At 44.7% G+C, this 24,601-nt stretch overlaps 1 protein-coding gene across 1 annotated transcript in view; it reads left to right on the forward strand.

Annotated features, from left to right (window-relative positions):
* Positions 1–24,601, forward strand: part of LOC126278910 (60S ribosomal protein L22-like) — a 185,260-nt gene that overhangs the window by 96,682 nt on the left and 63,977 nt on the right. The window contains exon 2 of the mRNA XM_049979185.1: positions 4,653–4,898. Coding sequence (XP_049835142.1) covers positions 4,653–4,898 — 246 coding nt within the window. The remainder of the gene's footprint in view (positions 1–4,652; positions 4,899–24,601) is intronic.

Genomic DNA, 24,601 nt, shown 5'->3' on the forward strand with positions numbered 1-24,601 from the left:
TGCAAATGGTCTTGCTATAAACTTTGAAAAAATACAGTACGTCCAATTTTCTGCTGCAAAAGGTACAGTTCCTTCAATAAATATAAAACATCAATAGAAGTCAGTAGACAGGGAAGAGCATACTACGTTTTTGGGTGTACACATAGATGAGAATCTTAATTGGAAAATTAGTATTTTGGATCTTACAAAGCGACTATGTTCAGCTACTTTTGCAATCAGAATAATGGCCAATTTTGAGGATATAGGAATTATTAAGCTAACATACTTTGCATACTTTCACTCTCTGATGTCATACGGAATAATATTTTGGGATAACTCAACATTTAGACAAAAAGTATTCACTACTCGAAAGAAAGTGGTTAGAATAATTTGTGGGGTTCATAGTCGCCAATCTTGTAGGCATCTTTTTAAAAGATTGGGAATTCTTACATCAGACTCACAGTACATTTACTTACTAATGAAATTTGTTCTCAACGAATGGTCCAATGATCCAGTTTAGAAACAACAGTGACATTCATCTTTATCATACCAGAAAAAAAGACTTACACTATCCTTTACTCAACCTATCTTTGGCACAGAAAGGGGTAAATATGCTGCTATAAAAATTTACAACAAATTACCAGATGAAATGAAAGTCTGACAGGCAGCACTAATAGCTTCAAAAACTAACTGAAATCATATCTCCTTGAGAAATCCTTCTATACCCTAGATGAATTCTTGAATAGGAATAAAGAAATCTGTATTTATAGTACATACATTTTGCGCCATTTAAGAGAATGGGGTAAATAATAGAAATATTAATCCTTAACTCTGTATTGCAGTATATATATTAAAAATCTTGTTTCATATGTGCACTTCTTGTGCCCTTGACACGTTCCACATCATAACGGCTACCGTACCGTGCGATTGATCAATGGAACACGCACACAACTAACTAACACCGTTCTGCCCCCGCGCAGCAAAACACTTGGACCATCAGAACGATCATGTTCGATAGTGTTCCTGGGTGCATTACATGTCGCGACCTGTCCCCACGTGAGGGCACGTTCATCACTGCCATACATGACCGTTTCTGTGGCCCAATAGTTTTGGTGTGGGGAGGCGTAATGTTAAATGGGGTTACTGACCTTTAAACCTTTCAGAACGATGTACGTACGTGTCGGGGTTAATATGATACTGTGTTCCTTCCCCTAGATGCATTCAGCCCTGACTTTATTCTTGTGGATAATAACGCTCAACGGTATCGAACAGCGCCGGTGGAGGAGCTCTTGGAGCGAGAGAACTTCCGGCGAATGGACTTGCCTGCCATTTCTCCCGACTTGAATCCATTCGAGCACGTGCGGGGTGCGCTGCGGAAACGAATGGCAGCGTGTCCACGCGCACCAACGACTATCTAACAGTTGTCAACAGCGATGGTGGTGGAATGGAACACTCTTCCCCAAGAACACTCTACCAGTACTGTGGCCACTATGGGAGCACGTTGCAGAGCATACATTGCCGTCTGTGGCACTCACACACCTCATTAAAGAACATGTCCCACCTTTTGTAGAGTACAGGAGACCGCCACGAATCGTGGTGACTTCAGCGTAATTATTGACTTTGAAGAAATGTATCATTTTTGTTCTTCTCCCTGCTTATTTCTTTCTTTTATTTAGTGTACTGTAACAGTTCTTTCCACGTATGGTCCAAGTTTAATTGAGCTGTGTCACTTGGCAGTGAATCATCACCGAGATTTTCTAAATGTTTTGCACTCGAGTGTTGATGTATCTATTGATAAAAGAGCTTAACAACTTCGTTTATTTGGCATTCAGTAATTATGCTGTGTATCTTTAATGAGATTGTGAAGTGTGTGTGTGTGTGTGTGTGTGTGTGTGTGTGTGTGTGTGTGTGTCTGTGTGTGTGTGTGTGTGTGTGTGTGTGTGTGTGTGTGTGTGCGTGTGTTTGTGTGTGTGTGTGTGTGTGTGAATTCCTAAGGGACCAAACTGCTCAGGTCATCGGTCCCTAGGCTTACACACTACTTAAGCTTAACTATACTAAGAAAAACACACACACACACCCATGCCCGAGACAGGATTCGAACCTACAACCGTACCAGCAGCGCTGTTCCGGACTGAAGCGCCTAGAACCGCTCGCTCACAGCGGCCGGCTCAGTTTAGACGATCAGACCCTAAGGACCGAACGCAGCTGCGGGGCTCTGCGCTTCCACTGGATTCTGTTCTGTACTTACTGTCGCCCATCAGCCTCTGTGCTGATCTGCAGCAAGTCCTCATGGTTTCCATACCTCCAACTTTTCTTTGGTCTTCCTAGTGGCCTTCTTCCGCTGGGAGTAAAATCCATGGGTTTCAGAGGCCATCGGTGTTTATCCACAAGAGCGATATATTCTGCCCATGGTAGCCTCTTGCTTCTCATCGGCCCTGCTATTGTGGATTCCATCTAGCTCACATTCTCGATTGATCTCGTCTTGTACGGGACCATAAATCTTCCTTGAGACTAATTCCTCACATACACGTACATTGAGGAGAAAACAAGTCATGCGAAAGCGATATGCTCATATACGGATGGTGGCAGTATCACGTCCACAAGTTATAAAAGGCCAATGCAATGGGGGAGCTGTTATATGTACTAAGGTAATTCATATGGAAAGTTTCCGAAGCGATTGTGGCAGCACGAAGGGAATAAAAGACTTCGAAGACAGAACGGTAGTTACGGAAATCGTTAGGGAATTCTATATACCGAGATCAAGAGAGTGCCCACAGTACTATATTGCAGGCGTTTCCTCTCACCACGGACACCGCAGTGGCCGACGCCCTTCACTTAACGACCGAGAGCAGCAGCGTTTGCGTAGTATTGTCAGTGCTCACAGACAGGAAACACTGCCTGAAATAACAGTAGAGATCGATGTGGGAATTTAAACGAATATATCCGTTAGTATAGTGTGACGAACTTTGGTATTAATGGGGTACGGCAGCCGACGACCGATTCGAGCTCCTTTGCTAATAACACGACGTAGCCAGCGGTGCTTATCCTGGACTCGAGACCATATCGGTTAGACCATAGATGACTGGAAAACCGAGTACTTCTTAGAAGAGTCCCGATTTCGGTTGGTAAGACCTGATGGTAGATTTCGAGTGTGGGTGGAGCAGACCCCACGAAGTCGTGGACGCATGTTGTCAACAAGGCACTGTGCAAGATGGTGGTGCCACCATAACGGTGTGGGCTTTCTTTACATGGATTGGACTGGGTCCTCGTGATATGGACATTTGTCATATCAAGCATTCGTGGACTTCGTGTTCCGAAACAATGATGGAATTTTTATGGATAACTATGCCACGCAACTGGGCCACAATTGATCGTGATTGGTTTGAAAAATATTCCGGACTGGTGAAGCGGATGGTTTAGCCACCTATCGAACATTTATGGGACATTACAGAGAGGCCAGTTAATACACAAATTCTTGTACTAGATGATGATGATGATGTTTGGTTTGGTGGGTGCTCAACTGCGTGGTCATCAGCTCCCAATTTTTACACAGTCCAATCTAGCCACTGTCACGAAAGATGATGAAGATGACGAAATTATTTATTAGATCTTAGTCATGTTTATCATTACATTTTTTACTGTTATTATTATTATTGCTTTTATCATAATCTATATGTATAGCACTTGTTGTAAAAATACTGCCGCATTTACTTTATTAGCTGTTAGTCACTACTCTTTATTCATATTGTCACTAGAGTAAGCTAATATTCTCATTTAAACTATGCTCATGATGTAACTCTGATGTGTGAAATGCTGCATGTGTGGAACACTGGTCCGATGTAAGAGAGGGCCTGATGGCCCTAATCTGATCAGGTTAAATAAATAAATAAATAAATAAATGATGAGGACAACTCCCAGTCCCCAGACAGAGAAATCCTGCAGTAGAGACACTTTCGCGTTTATGGACATTTTTTTCCACTAGCTGCTTCTATTTTATGACCCATAGTCTAATTTTTCATGGTGGATCGTATGTTGCCACTTAGCCGCTGGGACTGGGTCCGGGGTCCGGTGTGACTGAAAGTAACACCACACCGGCTCCCTCCCCACTCGCACCGTTGCCCGTGTCACGCCACGTGGAGGCGGGCTCTATTTGTTTACATCAATTTGATATATATTTTTTGTGCAGCATTAGAAAAACTTATAACTAACACAAAATCAAGTGAGATATTAATAAACAAAACGGAGTTAAATATTTACAGAGAAGGAAGGAAGAGAACTGAATAGAGAAGATATGGGTATAATATTGCCCGTCACCTAATTGTGGGCGGCGGCCCGGGTCTTGGAATGACCCTCAAGACGCTGGCCGTCGCTCACCATGCCTTGTGGACATCTATAGAGCCAGCGTTGCTCAATATCTCTGAAGGTGACTTCCAACGGCTCATGGAGTTCATTAGGCGTCTGATTGCTTCACTACGCCTGGCAAAAGGAGATCTACACGGAACTGTGAGGAACCCCATGTCTTTTGGCAAGGTGTTATGTAATGGAAAGCTTTCAGAGTCTGATTGGAGTGTCATAAGGTGGCACCACTGCAGTGACGTAGCCAGAAATTGCGTGTAAACACGAGCTATAGCGGTGCCACTGCAGTAAGTCACTGTAACTGCGTGTGTGTGAAGGCTCGGGGCAGCGACTTGCGTGCGCCGGCAGCTGCGGCTGGTGGCCGGGAGGTGGCGGCAGCTGGGCCCCTGACATTAGTGCGGCGTGTCGGGCTGACATTCACCGGCCGCCAGGCGCTCTGCCGACGCGCCGCCCAAATGCCACTCCGCGCCACTCTGCCCCCAGCTGCCGCCGCCCCAGGCGCTGCGTGGGCGGACCCCGCCAGCCGCGGCCCCACCTGCGGCACGCAGGGGCCTCCAGCAAAGGTCAGCCGGACAGCCGCCACCTGCTAACGGGGCCCGCATACTCCAGTTCCACCTCACCAGCGCGGCCCCCACCTGCTGCCTGCCGGTCTCAGCGCGGCGCGACCTCTAAACGCTGAGACACCGGCACGGACTCTGTGCAGCAGTCTCTACAGCCCCGTGCTGATTTGGGGTACTGGTCCGTGATCCGCGTGACGATCTGTCTCACAGCACAGCTGACAAGGTTCATGTTCCACGGTACACGATCGAAGTTATAGGTTCACTATACAACAGCTCTCAGGACCAACAAAAATTTAATTTTCTACTAGGTATTCGGAAATTCCCGTTACAGACTTCTGGTACTTGTAAGGGGGATCGTGTGCATAGTATTTCGAACAGGAACCCACGTCCTGAAACGTACCGTTTCCGTTCTACGACAATTTCAATTCATGATAGTTAATTGAAACCCTCAGCTGCCGACAGGTGTTGTTGATATACTTCGATGGGGACAGCTGAAAGTGTGTGCCCCGACCGGGACTCGAACCCGGGATCTCTTACTTATATGTCAGACGCTTTATCCAGCTCAGCGACCGAGGACACAGATGAATAGCGCGACTGCAGGGTCTTATCCCTTGCACGCCACCCGTGAGACACACATTCTCGACTGTCCACAATCTACATACGAAAGGTACCTAATAGGTATTTGCTCATCCACTCATTACTCTCGCACACTAAGGTGACGATTGCCGTAAGAGTTCGGGCAACCCATGCACATTCGCACAGACGAATGTAAATGGCTGGGTAGCCTTTAACTATATATATGAAGATAGTAACTGTTCTCGAAAGAACAGATACCATTGATAACCGTGCAGCTTCTCTAGAATAAATGATAATTAATTGAAACCTTGAGCTGCCGACAGGTGTTGGCGATATACCTCGATGGGGAGAGCTTAAAATGTGTACCCAAGGGATAAGTCCCTGCAGGCCCGCTTTTCATCTGTGTCCTCCGTGGCTCAGATGGACAGAGCGTCTGCCACGGAAGCAGGAGATCCAGGGTTCGAGTCCCGGTAGGGGCACATATTTTCAGCTGTCCCCATCGAAGTATATCAACAACACCTGTCGGCAGCTGACTGCTTCAATTACTTATCACTTATTATAGGAAATCTGTACGGTCATTGATCTTCATACATATAATTTCAATTCAGATGTGACCGAGCATGATGACGAAGTGCTTGCGCACGTTCCTCGCATTCGGGAGGACGACGGTTCAAAGTCGTGTCCGGGCAACCTGATTTAGGTTTTCCGTAACTTCCCTGAATCACCTGAGGCAAATGCTGGGCTGGTTCCTTTTATAAGGGCCCGGCCGATATCCTTCCCTATCCTTTCCTAACCCGAGCTCAGTCTCTAATGACCTCGACGTCGACGAGACTTTTAACACTCATCTCCTACTCCTCTATCAACTCAGATGTGTAAACCGTCCACGTATGCTGAGGGGCAGGGAAAAGTCTCAGAGATGTTTGGCCTAGTACGTAACAGTGTAGACAGTATCACGTGTACACCTGAGGACGTCACTTATCGTCTGCCTTGAAAAGTGTAATTTATGAGATTCCTGTAGTGACAGAGAAAGATCTGCTGGCACGCGTTCTACCCACTGAACTACAAATTGGAGAGACGCCAGTTGGCATGGAGAGTGAGTACCAGAACATATACAGCGACTGTAACAACATAGGTGTTCGCCACATCCAGCCGCTATTGCAGTGCATCAGTACTCTTCTGAACGTACAGTACGCTGGGTACTCTTTTATTTTGGAATCATGTAAACACGTAATGTTTAAGTTTTAATACTAATACTAAACTCTGAATTGAAACCGTCGTAGAACGGAAACGGTGCGTTTCCGAACATGGATTCCTCATCAAAATATATACCCACTCCCGCCTACAAGTCCTCGAAGACTGTAACGGAAATTTCCGAACGCCCTGTGTATTTCGTGTAATTACTGACCAGATTTTGACGAAACCGAAAATCCTGCTGTAGTCTACTCATTTAGAGGTCTTACATTAAGTTAAAAGTTTAGCAAAGTAAGTTAAGTATTACAGTTAGAAACTGTGTATTTGTCTCGAGACATCATTACTGACGGCACGCAGATGCCCGCACTTGATATTTACAAAGTTTAAGAATATGCAGCACTTATAAACTTTCAGCAAACCTTACACGTAATGTGAAACCTTACTTTAAGGAGCAGTCAAATAAAACCGGACAACCACCACAACGGGATCATGGTATGTTTCCATTCAAAAGTAATCACCACACCCTTTAAAACATTTATCCCAATGGGTGGCGAGACGATCAATTCCCGTTTCGAAGAACGCGATCGGCCACTGACGGATCCATAACAGCAGTCACTCTTGCAGCCCCTCCTCTGACTGAAGCAGAAGTCCACACATGTCTACCTTCAGGTCAGCGTTTCCCAACGAAATCGATGAAGCGTAACCTTCCTCCGATTGGCAGAGTTGGGTTCGGGGGTTATCGTTCAACAAGATGATTCCGTCTGACAGTATTCCAGAGCGTTTTGACTTTGTGGTGCGTCGCAGTTTCTGCAAAGTGTGTTCATAGCGCTGCGTATTGATTGTGTTTCCACACTCGAGGAACTTGACGAACAGAGGGTAATTCAGTCGAAATATACCTTACCGTGACTTATGTGAACAGCTTTGGATTTCTTTAGCAGGGGAGATGTGGGACGTTTCCATTGTTGACTTTGCCACTTGCGCTTCATCTGTTGGAATGCTCTCGGACGGAATTATCCTGCTGACGATAACGCTCGCCTCAACACTGCTAATCGGACGAAGAATCCTATTAACTCTTGTAACTGCTCGTTGGTATTTTGGATACTGGTACAGGGCTGGATCTGACGTCTAAGCAGGTCTCAAACATGGTTCCCACACAGTGTGTTGATCTTGCTGGCAACAGCCGCTACGTCCAACAGAAGCCTGCGCCACAACTCTGTCTACATGAGACTCATCACTGACTACCGTCCTCTCTGCGAAACCATCCTCTTGTGATAAGCTGCGTGTATGAATGCAGAAGGAAACGCGCTTCAGCTTTTCACTAGTTTCAAATTACGGGCAACGTCTTGTTTTTCTGACCCACAAGACAGACTCTTTCGATATGTGCCACGTTGTCCTCAGTTGCTAGACAAGCAGATTAGTACTTCTCAACTCTCTCCATCGTGTCAGTGAATGGCTAAGAAGTGAGGCACAGTACAAACGCATAGTGAAACAGAGCTCCTGCATTCTAATACGGTAGTAATTCCTTTTATTGTGACACTTTCTGAATAGTATTTCAAATTATGTATACTATACTATAATAGCCCTAGCTTTTGCAAGTCTAGTATAGACTTTTCTTTCTGTAAGGTCTGCAATGTGTAAACTGTAGCAACAGATATGGTGAGACCATAGCTGGGAAGAAATACACCATAATTTTCACGAAGAAATGAAAATATCAACCATCGACCGTTAATAACGATATTTATCACAGCCAAATAGTGGTGTCACCGGTTTTGAACCAATAGATTCATCCTCAGACAGGTCTTCACGTTTATGGTAATACCGTCTGATAAAAGAAACGAAGCTCTCAGATGACACGTTCAGATGCCAATCCGCCTTCGCAGGCGTACCCATCATCACCAGGTAGCCTAGGGCTAGGTCAGGGCTGTAGGGTGGATAGGGTAACACTGTCCACCCTGTTTTACGATGTGCTCAGCTGTCCTCAGACTTGTGTGAGGCCGAGCAGTATCGTGCTGCAGCAAAACACCTCGTGGCTTGCTGTGGCGCCGAAGTCGCCGGAAGTGCATCTTGAGTTCCGTATTGCTTATGTTATTGCTAACAAGCCAGGTTTCGTAATTGTAACAGAACAGAACGTACTATCGCAACAAGCGTTTCACAACACAGTTTATGTTCCGCTTCTAAATAACTATTGCACTCCACAATGAAATTTTCACCCTGCAGCGGAGTGTGCGCTGATAAGAAACTTTCGGGCACATTAAAACTGTGTGCCGGACCGAGACTCGAACTCAGTACCTTCGCATTTTGCAGCAAGTGCTCTACCATCTGAGCCACCTAATCGTAACTCACGACCCGCCCTCACAGCCTCACTTCCACCAGTACCTCGCCTCCTACCCTCCTAACTTCACAGAAGTTCCCTAGTTCTGGAAGATTGGCAGGAAAGCTTCTGTACAGTTTGGAAGGTAGGAGACGAGGTTCTGATTGAAGTGAAGGTGTGAGGACAAGTCGTGAGTTGTGCTTGGGTAGCTCAGATAGTTTGCCGGCAGCGTAGCTCAACGTGTTCGGTAGGACAGGCGGTGGCCCCCTGTAATAAATAAACCGAGTAAAGGAATCAACGATCAGCTTGAACGGATGTCATGCGACGTACGCCAAGACCAAGCGCAACGAAGAACTCCGAACAAAATTAAAAATAATAATTAAAAATGATGGTGGAGCACTTGCCCGCGAAAGGCAAAGGTTCCGAGTTCGAGCCTCGGTCTGGCACACAGTTTTAATCTGCCAGGAATTTGAAACTGTTGCACCGCTCATCAATTTTCGAGAATTACGAGATTACTTACGTACTTAAATACGAGCTTAGCTGTTTCTTCAACTATGAGTCCATCTTCACACTAGCACACAAAAGAAAATACCAGTACATATAACTATACATTGTCGTACAACAGAAAATAATTAGCCACTTTCAACCCTCACAAACCGGCGAAATTTTATTCGATTCCTCTTTCGCTTCCAGATGCTTCACTTTTTACTCTGTCAGACAGGGGTTCTGCGCCGCTTTTTACTTCCCCTATGTGCAAGTGCTCAGTACACTACATAGTGCAACTTCTGGGACTGTTGATCTAAAGATGACCATTGAACTGCCTGAAACTGATTATCTATGTGACAAAACTTTCAATCAGGGCAATCAAGTGTTTCTAAAGGATATTAGACTCTCACGCGTTCATTCAGTTTATGCACTACATGCGACGTTGGTTGTGGGTTTCGTTGCGGTAGCCTTTCATTGGAGGAAGAAATGGGTGGTCTGCAGTAACAAACAAAGCAGAAAAAATCTCATCTGTACAGAAATTCGACCTAACAACGAACTGGAACAATCTCAGCATCTTTCTAAGAAAAATACTTCATTACTTTTGTTATTTACATTGCAATTGCTGCGTCTCTTAATGACACTGTTGACTACTTTTGAAAAATTTCGTATTTCACAAGTTTCAGCTCTCTTCTGAACTGTGAATATACGGACATCGAAAAAAATCACTAAGACACACTTGTAAATATTTTCAGCTAGATGAGGGTTTAATACGAAGGTCAAACACGTAGCTAGCGTAACCTGGCACAACGAACAGCCTGAGAATTGTTGTTCAGACTTTATCGCCACTCACATTTCGGATAATTCCGGCCAATCCGCGATCTCCGCCGCGGGAAACGAGATGCACTAAGCATTAGAATGTAATAACACACTGAACACTGCGTACACCATATACAGTGTAAAGGGGTACGCACACGTCTCATTCTCTTACGTAAACTGACGATTTTGGGTTTAGGAATGACTTAGATTCATAAAGATAAACAGTTTTCAAGTAATTACATAAATAACAAGTGAATCCCGTGAGCAGAGGAACAATGAGAAAGAATAATGATAAGAAGAGGATGTAGAAGCTTGGAATGTATCCCTCTATCTCTCAAATTAACAACCTCAAAGTTATACTAGGGTTCCGCATTATTAATAAATCTCTCTTATTCTTTCACATGTGTTCACAGCTAATTTACAGATTTTTTAAAATTTTTATCGTAGCATGCTCATAAACTCCGAAAGCTAGTTTGGTACCCAGGCAGCTATAAGCTTGCACTCAATTTGCGGGCAGCTAAAATGTTTCTCGTGTAGTGACGTTCTCGACAAGCGTTTATTAATAACTGCCAGTGCCATTCGCGACAGGAAGGGAGGTAGAGAAAAATAACGAACATCTTAATCTGCGGCCCCAGTCGCTTCGACGTGTAACAGCCACGCCGCGTTGTAATGACAGGATGCGTGAATTTCTTGCACGCACCGAAGAAGGAAAGCAAAGTAGAGTTCTAAATGACAGTAATCAGCGACAGAAACGTGTTTCAGGTAGGCTGTCTTCCTGACTCAAGTCGCCGGTTGTAACTCGTCCCCGATCACGTAGCTTCCGCTAGTAAAAACATGCAACTCTCCTGAACCAGTTGGGCGTTACAAAGTTCGATGTAGCTTTATGATCTTGTCAGACCTGACTCCACCTGCCGGTCATCACCGAGGTTCGCAGAAACTCTTCCGTCGTGTTTAGGCGTTTATCTTACGTACACTCATCTCCCTTATTTGACTTATGACCGATTATATCTCATAGGATTTGTTTTCGTAGGGAGCAGCCTCTAAAATGGTTCAAATGGCTCTGAGCACTATGGGACTTAACTTCTGAGGTCATCAGTCCCCTAGAACTTAGAACTACTTAAACCTAACTAACCTAAGGACATCACGCACATTCATGCCCGAGGCAGGATTCGAACCTGTGACCGTAGCTGTCACGCGTTTCCAGACTGTAGCGCCTATAACCGCTCGGTCAACAGGCCGGCAGCAGCCCTCTAATCCCTGACCTAGTAGAAGGTGTAGAAGTATGAAACCAGAATTTGGTTGCAATTACGAGTCAGTTGTTTGAAACTGATAAACAGTATTTTATTCAAAATAATCTCCATTGCTATTTATACATTTCTCCCACTTCTTTGGCAGGCTATGAATGACAATATGGCAAAAAAAAAACAGTTTTTCTTTTGAAGCGAACCAGTCAGCGAGCCATTTTCGTACATTTTGATACGATTTGAAGCGTTGTTCAGCGACAGCGTGTCTTAGTGATGGAAGCAGATGATAATTGGACATAGCCAAGTCTGGAGAATAAGCCAGGGACCCTAGTATTTACCAACTGAATGCCTCGATCGTTTCCCTGACCCATTTTGCTGTGTGTGATTGGGGTGTTATCATGGAGCAATATGACTTTGTGTCCCTTTTTCAATACTCCGGTCGTTTTTCACGTAATGCTCGAATTAAATCGATCATTTTCTGTTGGTAGCGATCAGTGTTCACGGTTTCATCAGGTTTTAGCAGCTCATAATGTAAGAGGTCCATGATTAAGGAATTTGTTGCTAGCACACTTGAGCAGATGTAATTTCGATGGATTGCTCACACGCTGCCTGCGATATGTAAGCTATAAGAGTATCTCAGACCAGAGAGCAGTGTTAACTGCAGTAGGAACTGTGTAGCAGTAAGTTGTAGTAGTAATAGCTAGCAGTCGTGTATATGGAGTTTGCTGGGCGGGTAGTGGGAGCGATGGCGGTGCCTGAGCGTTGTAGTATAAGGTAAAAGCAGACACGCGCATATGTAGTATTGTTATATCAAGTTCCATGTAAATGTTTTAAAAAAATCTCTTAATAATAATCTTTCTTACAAATATTAACTTTCGACAATCATTCTCACTCAATTTAAAGATTTTACTATTTTCTCCAATCCTTGGTCATCCTGATTATTGTAAAGAAAAATCAGTTCTTTCTTTTTATACATGACAAATCTATCGGCCAGCATTGCACTGAGCTGTGCCAGAAAAATCTCTTATTGGAGCAGATATATAAGCGTTATCCGGCGACCTTATTGAGGTGAGAATTTTCTGTTTATTCAGAAAGATCTTTCAGGGCCAGGACGCAGCACTGCTGACGTCCAAAATTCACCCGTTTAAATTCACAGTCGTTATTGAAAGTTTATAAGTGAGCGACACATTTTTATTGAGAGATTAGTCACATTTTATTATTGGTAGGTTACGGAATCTATTTATTGGGAGGTTACGCTGAATGTGAATTAAAAATAGTTATATGTTTTACTGTTGGGACGTTTCGGAACTTTTCTGTGGGTAGGTTACAATAATCGATGACAGCATTCTGATCCCACCAAATAAAAACGTTGCCTTCTTTCCAAAGCGATTTGGTACTGCAGTGGATGTCGATATTTTTCCTGGATTCAGCCATGATTTACGACGTTTAGGATTCTCAAAATATATCCATTTTTCATCACCTGTCAGTATTCGATGGAGTAACGACTTTCTTTGTATCTGACAAGCAGCATTTCACAAGTGGTCTTTCGACTTGCTTGCTGTCTTTCTTTCAATTCATGCGGAATTCGTTTTCCCACTTTATGCACCGTTCCCATTGTTTTCAACAGAATAGAAACCGCTTTCTGCGTCACATTCAGTTGTTTAGCGTGTTCCTGTTGAGTCTGAGTTTCATTTTCATCCAGTAAGGCCTGAGTTCGTTGTGTTTGAACTTTTTCGCTGGTTTTCCACGCTCATCGTTTCTCATATCAAAATCACCACTTTTTAATGTTTTAACAACTCGAAACCCCGTGTTTTCCCAAGAGCATGTTCGCCGAAAGTTCGATACCATTCTGCAACAGTTTTCTTCAAATGACAACGAAAAACCAATGCCGTCCATAAATCATAGTTCCTAGGCACAAAACTTTACATGTTTAGGGGTTTTAAACAGATAACGATGAATGTTACTGTGTGTTGACATTCGTCGTCAGCCTTTACAGGAAGCAGATGGCGGTGCAGACTCGGTCTCAAGAGCACTACACTAACGCTGAGCACCATCTGTAGGAAAATTCCGGTTTCATACTTCTACATCTGGTATACATATATAGCGTTTCCCCATTCGGTCTTGTTTCTTGTGGTGAATTCCGGGGTCCGTAAGACAAACCAACTAATCTAGGGGGCTATCTCGAAGGATATCAAATGGTTCAAATGGCTCTGAGTACTATGGGACACAACTGCTGTGGTCATTAGTCCCCTAGAACTTAGAACTACTTAAACCTAACTAACCTAAGGACATCACACACATCCAAGCCCGAGGCAGGATTCGAACGTGCGACCGTAGCAGTCGCACGGTTCCGGACTGCGCGCCTAGAACCGCGAGACCACCGCGGCCGGCCGAAGAATATCGCTGTCAATGGACCGGTAAGATGCAACCTTTATTTCTTCTTCTGTTTCATTTATTCTCCTAACCTCGCGCAAGGATATGCAGACTCAAATAGTCTACATGAAAATATCTCGCGATGAGGTATACAACGTTCAATCAAATTTCAATTACTTCTTAAACGCTGGTATCCGACATGGTAGCTATAGCCCACTTTTCTGTAGTGCGTCGTAGGCGTTTTCGAACATCTGTGACGACATTGTCGGGTGAAGTGGTGCACGGGTCATCGCATTGACGATTAGTAGTGTCCAAATTTTCGCTACATCGCCCCAAGTAAGTCGTACGTTGAATTCCTTAGAATGGACAGTGGAATGATTCTTTCGATAAGGCATGAACTGTTTTCTTTCTGACACTTCTCTATAGGAGTGTAAAAGAGAAAAATCCCTCCACTGGACCACGGACCGACCACCGTTTCAACCTCTGGCAATGGCGTTACAGGATGCGTGCAGTCAGCACAGCGCCATCCTGGCTGTTATCAGTTTCCGTAACCTGGATCCGCTACTACACGTTCCAGCAGTCCTCAGTAATCAGCTTCCAGTCCTTCCACCAAGGTAAAAAATGCGTTGCAGTACCGGGAATTGAACCGGTATCCTCCGCTTGGCCGGTCGGAGTGGCCGTGCGGTTCTAGGCGCTGCAGTCTGGAACCAACAGACCGCTACGACCGCAGGTTCGAATCCTGCCTCGGGGATGGATGTGTGTAATGTCCTTAGGTTAGTTAGGTTTAATTAGTTCTAAGTTCTAGGCGACTAATGACCTCAGAGGTTAAGTCGCATAGTGCTCAGAGCCGTTTGAACCATCTCCTCCATTTGGCAGTTAGACGCGCTGAACAATGACCTACAGAGGCGGCCTTTGAAGAAGTATACGAGATGGACAAAAATTTCAGGTCAGCGCTTCTATAAATTGTGGGCGTAAGAGCATTCATTTTCGTAGTGTAACTTCTCTACCGTTATTTTATATTTTATAGTGCCTCAGTTTTTCGCAGTAGATGTCTGCAGTTTCGATTACCTTCGTAGATAGTAATTCATATAGCACGACCGAATCCTCTCTAACACAAAAAAAAAAGAAGCGCCATGAAGGAATTATCCAGATGGTAGGTAAATTGGAAGCCGTAATGTACATTTACAGACAAAGAAGTACGTACAATTCCAGAAAAATTGGATGATTTATTTAAGAGAAAGAGCTTCACCAACTGAGCAAGTCAACAACGCGTTGGTCCACTTCTGACCCTTATGCAATCTGTTATTCGACATGACATTGATGGTCAGAGTTGTTGGATGGCCTCCTAAGGGATATTGCGACAAATTCTGACTAACTGGCACATTAGATCATGAAAATCCAGAGCTGGTGTGAGAGCCCTGCCCACAATGCTCCAAACGTTCTCAGTTGGAGCGAGATCGGGTGACTTTGCTGGACAAGGTAGAACTTATCAAGCACGAATACAAACAGTAGGAACACTCTCCGGGCATTATATTGCTGAAATGTGCGCCCAGGATGTCTTTCCAAGAAGGGCAACAACGTCTGTTATGAAATGAAATCGTACCCCATGCTGTCCCTGCTGGTTGTCAGCCGTATGGTGGGTTAAAGCCAGATAGGTATCACACAGCTGTCCATGGCACTTCCAGATACGTCTTCGCTGGTCGCCAGGGCTCATTTCCATGTGGGAATCTTCACTGACAATTCTACTCCAGTCAATGAGGTGACAGGCAGAAGACTTGTCTGGAGATGCCCCAGACATCTGTGGGGCATCCACCTGCCTCTCGCCCGCCGTACTACTCTACAACCAGGCGTGATGATCTGGGGTGGCATTGCATACAATAGCTGGACCACTTTGGTTGCCATCGGCATCACCCTTACAACACAGCAGTACTTTGTCGATACTCTACGCTGCGTTTTGTTGCCCTCCATTTCAGTGCATCCTCGACTCATATTCCAGCAAGATAATGCCCGCCTGCCCACGGAGAGAGTTGCTGCTGCTTGCCTCCCTGCTTGTCAAACCATGCTTTGGCCAGCAAAGTCGCCGGATCTCGTCCCAATTGAGAAAGTTGGGAACATATTGGGCAAGGCTTTCCAACCAAGTCTGGATTTTGACGATCTAACGTGCCAATTGGACAGATTTTGGCACGAAATTCCTCAGGAGAACAGCCAACAACTCTATCAATCAATGCCAAGCCGAGTAAATGCTTACATTGGGAACAGAGTTGGACTAACGCGTTATTGACTTGCTCAATTTGTGAAGTTCTTTCCCTTGAAAAAAGAAAAATCCAATTGTTTTTTAAACTGTAATTTTTTTTTGTTCTGTACATATTCAACACATATAGCGATTTCAGTCACATTCAGATAATTCTTAGTGGTACGTCGAAATTTTCTTTATTCATTTGGCTTAGTGTGTATTTTGGTCATGAAAAGTTTTTAATAAAAGATATTTGTTGAATGAATTATCACTCTCCTGCAGTCCGCAGCTCGTGGTCGTGCGGTAGCGTTCTCGCTTCCCACGCCCGGGTTCCCGGGTTCGATTCCCGGCGGGGTCAGGGATTTTCTCTGCCTCGTGATGACTGGGTGTTGTGTGATGTCCTTAGGTTAGTTAGGTATAAGTAGTTCTAAGTTCTAGGGGACTGACGACCATAGATGTTAAGTCCCATAGTGCTCAGAACCATCTGAACCATTTGAATCACTCTACTGCTTGGTCTGAAACTTGCTGGCAGACTGCGCACGGGACGGGGATTTGAATATGGGACCCTCGCCTTTCGGGAGCAAGAGCTCTACAGACTGTTACCGAGCGAGGTGGTGCTGTTGTTAGCACTCTGTAGTCACATTCAGGAGGATGACGCTTCAAACGCGAGTCCGGCCTTCCTGGTTTAGGTTTTCCGCGATTTCCCTACATCGCTTCAGGCAAATGTTAGGATGGTTCCTTTGAAAGGGCACGGCGACGTCCTTCCCCATCCTTCCGTAATCCGATGGGACCGATGAATTCGCTGTTTGGTCCCCTTCCCCAAATCAACCAACCATCCAACAGACTGATTTACCCAAGGACGACTCGTGACCCGACATCACAGCTCTTCTTCCACTGGTGTTTCATCTCTTGCCTTCCAAAAGATATTTCTTCCTGATCCTAGTCTGACTCAAAGGCATAAGTTTTCAACGAGCTACCTAATTGGTGACGAACGATCAGAAGTTGTTGAGGATGGGAGGGGGAAGGAGGGGGGGGGGGGACATCATAAGGACTGGGAATTGCTAGCAACCCTCGGCCGCAAACATTAGCATTAGGTGGTAACAGAGATGGGAGATCGGAAAGGAAACAAGAGACTGATTTATTTGAAATATTTATTGGAATTAACGAGTACACATAGTGTACGTCTTCAGTACAGCTCTCATGTTACAACAGATGCTCCGAGTTAGCACCATTAGACGTTAAGGGTGCCCGATACCGCCGGAGCATTGACTGACTGCCCGACACGGTCGAATACGCTGGGAGTTTCTTTGATTGCAGCAGCTGGCTGTGCAGAATATTCTTAAGACGAGATCGATTTCAGACTCCACAGGATCGCAGTACTTGAGAGATTTCATAGCTCTCCTCAGAAAGAAATCAAGGATCGCGAAATCTGGTAAGCGTGGGGGCCAGGAAACCGATCCACCACGCCCAATCCACCGATGCGGGAATGGTCTCTTCAAATGCCCACGAACAACCAGCTGAGAATGGGCAGGTGCCCGATAATATTAGAACTAAATGCTACGTCACACATTTGGTGGAACGTCTTCAAGCAAGCCGGGAAGAATGGCCTGATAATTCGCAGCAGTCAAGCGGGATTGCAGAAGGTGCGACCAGACAAAGTAGTCGCCGGCCAAATCCGCCTTCACATTAATTGTTAAATGATGTTGTTTAGTGTGGCTCTGGTGCCCACAAACCCTAATTCCGGTGACTGGACACGACCTCCGTACTGAATGTGGCCAGTGAACAATACGTAAGATAGGAAATGCACATCGCAGCCTCTTCGTAGCAGAAACCACTTTGCGGAAAGCATCGCGTAAGATGCTTATTGGGGTGCAGTGACCGCGCCCTTTGGAGATGAAATGCGTGTAAGGACTCGGCGTTCAAAACAGCACTGGACACTGCTAAGAGACGTGCTTAAGTCTGAGGCAACGGCACGTTTGCTGGTGCTTGGATTAGTCATTAGTCACCACGGCATCCAGCACACTTTCTTCCCTAACGATCGAAAGCGCCGATCGTGACCTGTCCCCATTAGCCTTTTCGACCCTTAATGACCCGTACTCGCACAAATTTCGATGCAAACAAACTCCGGTGCGTTTGTTGTCTGTCTGGGAAGCTTTCTATGTACATGCGTCCATCAGCCCGTCCACTGCACTCAGCTATTCCATAGATTAAGTGCGTGTTTGCGTTCGCCTACTTAGCTGAGTGGTAGCGTGTTGGCGTACCATGCAGCTGGCCCGAGTTCGAGCCCCGTTGGGCTGAGGATTTTCTCTTCTAGTAGACTGAGTGTTGTGTTATCCTCATCATCCTTTCATCGTCATCACCGAAACGCAAGTCGCTCAATGTGGCGTCACCTCAAATAAGACTTGCAACCCGGCGGCCGAAATTTCCTAGATGGGTCGTCCCGGTCAACAATACCACACGATCATTTCATTTGCGTCTGCAAGCTCACTGTTTGTATGCCGTTCCATGAGCCTCGTAAGCTGGCTAGAGGTCGAAAGGATATACTCAGGTTCTCGTCCAGTTCTCTCGTGAACAGCACCACCAAATGATGTAGGGCAATGTTTGTGGTCCTGGGTTGCTGTGCAATTGTCGATCCTTCTTATGTACACCACCTCCTATGGAGCTGGGATACCCTGTTCGTGGATGCACTTAAGGGGAGGTTTACTATCTTTTGGTTAAAAAAATAATTTTTTTAAATTGCATTTTTGGATCCATAAAAGTGTTTAGGATCCACCCCTGAAACGGTTTTTCCGAATACGGAACGGAAATGTTTGTTATCCGCGGTTGGACAAAGAAAATGCACCTGCCTGAAATCGGCCTTTTTCGCGCACCAGTACTTTTCTTTCGGAGGACGAGTTATTGTACCGGTGCTTGGTAAGAAACACACAAAATACAAATGGAAGTTTGAACGAGTGTGTTTGGAAGTTAGCCCCCAAGCATTTGCATTCTGGTGCGGTGACTGTGGAGATTGCGTCTTTTCTGGCAGTGAGCAGTTTCATCGAAGGGTATTCAGCAATTCTGAAGACCATGACAACGATGGACGTCATCCTGGGACTCTATTCGACGCAGTTCGCCAAGCATTCGGACGACCACCGGATTCAAGCGGCCATACTAGCCGGCAGGAAGAGGAAGGACTAGTTTATGGACCCGGAATAGTAGATTGAACGTAAGTTACATGTTGTTGTTGTTGTGGTCTTCAGTCCTGAGACTGGTTTGATGCAGCTATCCATGCTACTCTATCCTGTGCAAGCTCCTCCATCTCTTGGTCACCCTCTACGACTTTTACCCTCCACGCCGCCCTCCAGTATTAAACTGGTGATCCCTTGATGCCTCAGAAGATGTCCTACCAATCGATCCCTTCTTCTAGTCAAGTTGTGCCACAAACTCTATTTCTCCCCAATTCTATTCAATACCTCATCATTATTTATGTGATGTACCCATCTAAACTTCAGCATTCTTCTGTAGCACCACATTTCGAAAGCTTCTATTCTCTTCTTCTCCAAACTATTTATCGCCCATGGTTCACTTCCATACATGGCTACACTCCATACAAATACTTTCAGAAACGACTTCCTAACACTTAAATCAATACTCGATGTTAACAAATTTCTCTTCTTCAGAAACGCTTTCCTTGCCATTGCCAGTCTACATTTTATATCCCCAATACTTCGACCATCATCAGTTGTTTTGCTCCCCAAATAGCAAAACTCCTTTACTACTTTGAGTGTCTCGTTTCCTAAAACCTTTTCCTCAGCATCACCCGATTTAATTCAACTACATTCCATTATCCTCGTTTGCTTTTCTTGATGTTCATCTTATACCCTCCTTTCAAGACACTGTCCATTCCGTTCAACTGCTCTTCCAAGTCCTTTGCTGTCTCTGACAGAATTACAATGTGAGCGGCGAACCTCAAAGTTTTTAGTTCTTCTCCATGGATTTTAATACCTACTCCGAACTTTTCCTTTGTTTCCCTTACTGCTTGCTCGGTATACAGATTGAATAGCATCGGGGAGAGGCTACAACCCTGTCTCACTCTCTTCCCCACCACTGCTTCCCTTTCATGTCTCTCGACTCTTATAACTGCCATCTGGTTTCTGTACAAATTGTAAATAGCCTTTCGCTCCCTGTGCTTTACCCCTGCTACCTTCAGAATTTGAAAGAGGGTATTCCAGTCAAGATTGTCAAAAGCTTTCTATAAGTCATAATTTTGCATTTATATGTAGTCAAAACTTCAAACGCGTTTTTCTTTCAATGACTTTTGTTTTATCGAAGTGTATGGTTACTTCAAATCTGCTGAACCGACTGGCATGATTCTTTGTTTCCGACGAAACTAACTAAATTGTCTAACAGTTGTACTACTTTTATTCCGATCCATCAACTATAAATAATTTTACTTCGCCGACGAAGTCGAAAAGTTAGTGAAAAAAGCCCATATTTTTAAATGGCCGCCATTTTGTTTCCTATGGTCCAAAATAACTTAAGTGAGGTACAACTCCAGAAGAATCATATATACTTCACTAACGTCAACTCAATTTTGATTTCAGACGAGCCGGCTGACCTGTGACATACCACGCGTGGAGGTCTACATCGAAATTTTGATTTCGTTCCGACGGCACTTCCGCCTTTGCGGAAAAATTCGAGTTTGTGAAGTAAATATGAATAAACATTTTGACCAAATTTGACATCGGTATCACGCTCGTGGGATTAGCCGAGCGGTCTAAGGCGCTGCAGTCATGGACTGTGCGGCCGGTCCCGAGTCCTCCCTCAGGCATTGGTGTGTGTGTTTGTCCTTAGGATAATTTAGGTTAAGTATTGTGTAAGCTTAGGGGCTGATGACCTTAGCAGTTAAGTCCGATAAGATTTCACACACATTTGAACATTTGAACATCGATATCTATAACACACCCCGAGGAAAAGATCCTCAAAGAACATACTTTTTTCGGGCCAAATGTAGTAAACCTCCCCTTAAAGAGGATACTAGTAGGTAACTTAACTTGCAGTAACTATTCATATCTTCAACTGCGAAACAGATTTAACTTACGTCTATGACAAGAATGCATCCTTTGTCGCAAAAAAGCAGAATACGAGATAATTATTCGTTTCGCTCTTATCGCACAATTTGTTTTTGCTATCTCACGCGTAGCACAAACATTTAGCTCATATACACATTTGAGGGTGAATACCAAGTACATGAATCTTCACGTAATAATTTAAGTAGAGGTTTTTCAGAAAAGTGTAACATATTCCTATCGGAGGGGGGGAGGTAGTATTAGTCAAACTACAACAAAAACGACTACAGTTACATGTCTGGAATCGAGTACATTTTGAGATATGTGTCGTTTTACTTGTGACGAGTAATGGGTAGTATTCGCTGGCACAAGCGGTCTCACTGTTGCAGTTCACTGTGCATGTCCCGATGGTTGTAATTTGCAGGACACTGAAGGTGGCGCTCAAACCAGTCTTATAAGTGCAACGATCTGCTACAGTAGTCAGTTGACATTATGCTGCCAACGCACCATATCAGTAGAACATGAACATTGCGCCATGACTTAACCGACGGATAACGTTGACCTCGCCGAAAGACGAAGACATTGTTTTATGCCCTACCGCCACCCCCCTTTTTTCTACGCACTGTGCGGTTTTGCCGCTCAGCAACACTCCAAGGGCGATGGATTGATCGAGGCGGCTCTGTACATGACCCCCCATTCGCCGGACCTGAATCCTTTGTATGGGTTGTTCAGAAAGTCTCTCCGCAGTGCCGTATGTTTGTTAGCCGCGCGTCCCGTATGCCGCACTGAATATATCGAAATGAAACTCAGTGAAATACAAGTTATTAATTTACTGAACATTCATTTTTACTTACAAATTTTCACATTAAATGTTGAAAGTGTCCCTCCTATTGCTGAATACACAATTAAGTTCGTGTAATCACGTTTCCATACACAGACTGTAACATTTCTTTTGTAACAGAAGCAATAAAGTGGATATTGCAGTTTCAGTTTATCGATGGTTTTTGGACGGATTTTAAGGACAGTTGCTTTCGCTGCACCCCAGAAGAAAAAGTCAGTTGTTGTTAGGTCAGCCGATCGAGGAGGCCAAAGTCCCTGTGAAATTATGCGATCACCAAAAACATCTGCAAGCAGTGACATTGAAACGCGAGCTGTACGCGTGGTTGCACCAACTTGTTGAAAATAACCGTTCATTATTTCACTTAACACAAGTTCTCCTATGAATTGGTACAGAATATCACTGCAGTATCGTTGTGCGTTTATTGGTTTATTGTTTCGTTGAAAAATATGGGACCCACAATCCGACGTCTAGAAACTGCAATCCAAACTCCTATTTTCACAGAATGAAGTGGTTCCTCATGAATACACAATGGATTTGCAGTATTCCATATACGAGAATTTTGCGACTTCATGTATCCAGATAAATGAAACCACGCCTCATCAGTGAAAAAGGTTTCATTAAGAATATCCCTTCCATTTTGTTGAACGAAATTTTTGAAACATTGACAATAATACAGTCTCTTGCCGTGATCAGTATTTTTCAGTTCTTGCACGACTGTCACGTTGTATGGGAAAAGTTCTAATTTTTTCTTTACAGCTGAGTGGGCCGCTCCGACGCTAACATTGATTTCCTGGGTGAGTTTTCTTACTGACTCGTTTGGACTCATGGACATTTTATCGGAAATATCGAGTAGTTTATCCTCATACATAACGCTAGGACGGCCATTTCTCGGTGTATCTGTCACTGAACCAGTACTTCGAAATTTGTTAATCAAATTTCGCACAGTATCGCGATGTGGGAGTGTTGTCTCCGGAAAACTGAATTATATGTTTGACGAACTGAAAATGTGTATTCACCGCCATCTTTGAACACTTGTTCGACTAAAATCACACTTTCTTCAATGGTTAGCATTTTAACAGTGACAAAAGCGAAACAAAGGAACAAACGAACTAAACTTAAACGTTCACGTCAACACATAATGACACACACCAATGATACTACTGACGCTGGCTGAGATAAACGAAACAGTGGAATGCTGGGAGATTCCACTTGAAGGGAAGTAACCCAGGCAGGCGAACAATCACACGGCACGCGCTGCTAACAATCATACGGCACTGTGGAGACTTTTTGAACTCCCCGTATATCTGGTATGGGGACATTTAAATGCATTGCTGTATGTCCAACCCATAGACACTGTGGAGAGGTTAAGGGAGAGTGTGACCAATGCAGTGACGCAATCCGAACCTAAACACATGTGTTTGAAAGCATGCGTGATTCTTGAGAATGTGTCACGATGTGTGGTAACGACGCGCAGCATTGCCTATAGTTTGTAATGGATGCGGCCCTTAAATCCTGACAAATTTCCGTATCCTAGTTCCGCCGGAGGTCGCGATTGGCGTTCTTGAAAGCCATAGGCGTCTAGTAAACAGTCAGAACCTGAAAAGGGCCGAGATGTTACAGACAACTGGGGGATTGAACTGAAGAGCCACGATTACTGAAAATATTTGCCGTCGGCATTCGCCCACTGAAATAGTTCGATTTTTCGGGTATCCGAGAACAATTGCGGCCAATACTTCGGAGAAATCTGGGGTTCACGTCCTAGGTGTCGTGTCCCGTGAAGGTGATATCATGCCGCCACACTCTTTTGAAAAGGGAAAAACTGTCACAAAAGAAGTTTATCTGCAAGTTCTGACGACTGTTGTGAAACCGTGGATTGGTAACTGTGGTCTCGAGGGGACCAGATACCAACCCCTTAATATTCTTGAAAGTGACCTGTATGGATGTCGTGGTTTGATGGTCCGGGGTAGGATTATGACTGGTGCACGTACACTCCTGCATGTCTTTGACAGGGGAACTGTAATAGGTCAGACGTATCGGGACGTCATTTTGCACCAGTATATCCGCCTTGTCAGGAGTGCAGTGGGTCCCACCTTCCTGCTGATGGATGATAACGCACGGTTCCACCGAGCTGCCATTGAGGAGGAGTGGATTGACACAGAAGATATCATGCGAATAGTGTCGCTTGCCTGTTCTCCAGACCTAAAACCTTTCGAGCACGTGTGGGATGCTCTCGGTCGACGTATCTCTGCACGTGTTAAAAGCCCTAGGACACTTCAGGAGCCCCGACAGGCACTGATGCAAGGATGGGAGGCTGTACCTCAGCAGCTCCTCGACCACCTGATCTAGAATATGCCAACCCGTCCTGCGGTCTGTGTACATGTGCATGGTGATCAAATCCTATACTGATGTCAAGGTACAGGGGAAGGAAAGAGTGGCGTTTTGTAGCACATGTGTTTCGGGACGGTTTTCTCAACGCAGCAAATTAACAGCCACGTTGTGTGGCACCACATTTTGCAGTTATCCTTAATTTATGGGCATGAGTGTAGTTCAAAACTTGCACTCGCATAACGTTGACATGTTCTGGTCA

The sequence above is a fragment of the Schistocerca gregaria genome, chromosome 6 (assembly GCF_023897955.1).
Source record: "Schistocerca gregaria isolate iqSchGreg1 chromosome 6, iqSchGreg1.2, whole genome shotgun sequence".
Taxonomy (NCBI): domain Eukaryota; kingdom Metazoa; phylum Arthropoda; class Insecta; order Orthoptera; family Acrididae; genus Schistocerca; species Schistocerca gregaria.